Source organism: Camelina sativa, chromosome 11 (genome assembly GCF_000633955.1).
Source record: "Camelina sativa cultivar DH55 chromosome 11, Cs, whole genome shotgun sequence".
In the NCBI taxonomy this organism is placed as follows: Eukaryota; Viridiplantae; Streptophyta; class Magnoliopsida; order Brassicales; family Brassicaceae; genus Camelina; species Camelina sativa.
The window spans coordinates 27,985,740-27,987,590 of NC_025695.1; the positions used below are offsets into that span (position 1 = coordinate 27,985,740).

General features: G+C 54.4%; 1 protein-coding gene across 1 annotated transcript; it reads left to right on the forward strand.

The window, feature by feature from the left end:
* Positions 1,181–1,513, forward strand: LOC104728423. Its single transcript, XM_010447399.1, has one exon. It carries the CDS (start codon positions 1,181–1,183, stop codon positions 1,511–1,513), a length of 333 nt encoding a protein of 110 aa, XP_010445701.1.

Consider the following 1,851-nt stretch of genomic DNA (forward strand, 5'->3'; position numbering starts at 1 on the left):
GTCAGCTATTCGTCGATAGCCTCTCCGGCCCTGCCTTGGTGTGGTTCACAAGGCTCGAACCGAGTTCAATCGATAACTTCGACCAGTTGTCTATGGCTTTTCTTAAGCATTATCGAATTCTCATCGAACGAGGCGTGACAAGCTCAGACCTTTGGGAGATGACCCAGGAACCCGGCGAATCCATCGGCAGTTTCCTGAGCAGATTCAAGGAAAAGCTAATGCGCGTCACTGTCCCAGAGGATGCCGCAATGGCAGCCTTCAGAAAGGGGTTGATTCCCGGGTCGCCACTACGAAAGGATCTTAACATACGGGAGCCCAAGGACCTCGACGACGAACTATATCGAGCCTCCAGATTCGCGCTCGACGAAGATGAAGACGCCCAGTTCGCCGCAAAAATAATCGGGCAACCGTCGCATCCCGCTAAGGCTAAAAGCCAGGACGAGCACCACGAACCTCGCAAGCATCACGACCCCCAAGATCGAAAAAGGGTGTCGTTCACGCGGTCTCCGAAGTGGAGGACCAAACCAAACAGCCATCCGACCCAAAGGAGCTGTACTGCGATTTCCACATGATAGCCGACCACTCCACACACGAATGCGTCTATCTGAAAAATTTCCTGTACGGAAAGTATCTTTCCGGCGAAGTCGAAGCCACCTTTCAGCCGAAAAGCATTCGTGGAGGCAGAGGTCGCCGAGGGGGATGGCGTGATGGACGATCTAACGGCGGCCGTGGCGCCGGAAGAGGACGAGGCTACAACGGTCCGGCCAACGGAGTTCAACAGCCGGCTAACCAAGTACTGGCGAACCATCAAGAGGAGATGTTCCAGGCGGACGAGCTACCTGGCCCACCCAAGCGACAGAGATGGCAAAATCCCGAGCAGGCCAATTCTCCTGTCCGAGGATGAATAACCCTTATACTTGGCCCACCAGAGGACTGCGCCGACTCCGTCTGCGCACTAAAGAAGAGGGCACGTCAAGTTTGCAGCCTTCAGGCAGCCCCAAGCGAACCTCCACTCTGCTTGGACCCCACATCATTTACTTTGGAAGACGCCAAGGGAATCCAACACCCCCATTCCGACCCTTTAGTCATCAAAGTCTCCATGGGCGATTTCGACGTCGAACGAGTTTTGGTCGACACGGGGAGTCCCGTCAATGTAATATGCTGGCAAACGCTAGAAAAAATGGGTGTCACGCCGGAACAACTGAAACCCGAATCTCGAACATTGACGGGCTATGATGGGGTCACCAAACTTTCGATGGGCGACGTAAAGCTGCATGTGCGAGCCGGCGGATTGTCCCGGAAGACCAAGTTCGCAGTCATCGACGCGCCTCCAGTCTACAACGCCATTTTGGGGGTACCGTGGATATACGCGATGCAGGCCGTACCATCGACCTATCACCTCTGCCTCAAGTTCCCAACCACCACGGGAATCTGCACACTTTATGGTGACCAGAGGGTACCCCGAACTTGCTCTGTTATCGAGAAGAAGCAGAGGAAGACTGAAGACGTGTAGCAACTACAGAGCGGGGACCATCTTACCGATCCCCATAAGTCGGAGATAGATCGCCTCAAGTCTCTGGAGTGTCGAATCTTACAGGTGAACATCGATCCCTCCGACCCCTCACGAACTGTCGGCATCGGTGCCGAACTGGAGGAGCACATAAAGTCAAAGCTGATCGCTTTTCTGCAATCTCGGTCTTCCACATTCGCCTGGTCAACGAAGGACATGATCGGGATAGACCCCGATGTTATGTGCCACAAGCTCAACGTTGATCCCACATTCAGACCAGTAAGGCAGAAACGACGACGCCTGGGTCCAAATCGGGCCAAAGCAGTTCAGGACGAGGTCGA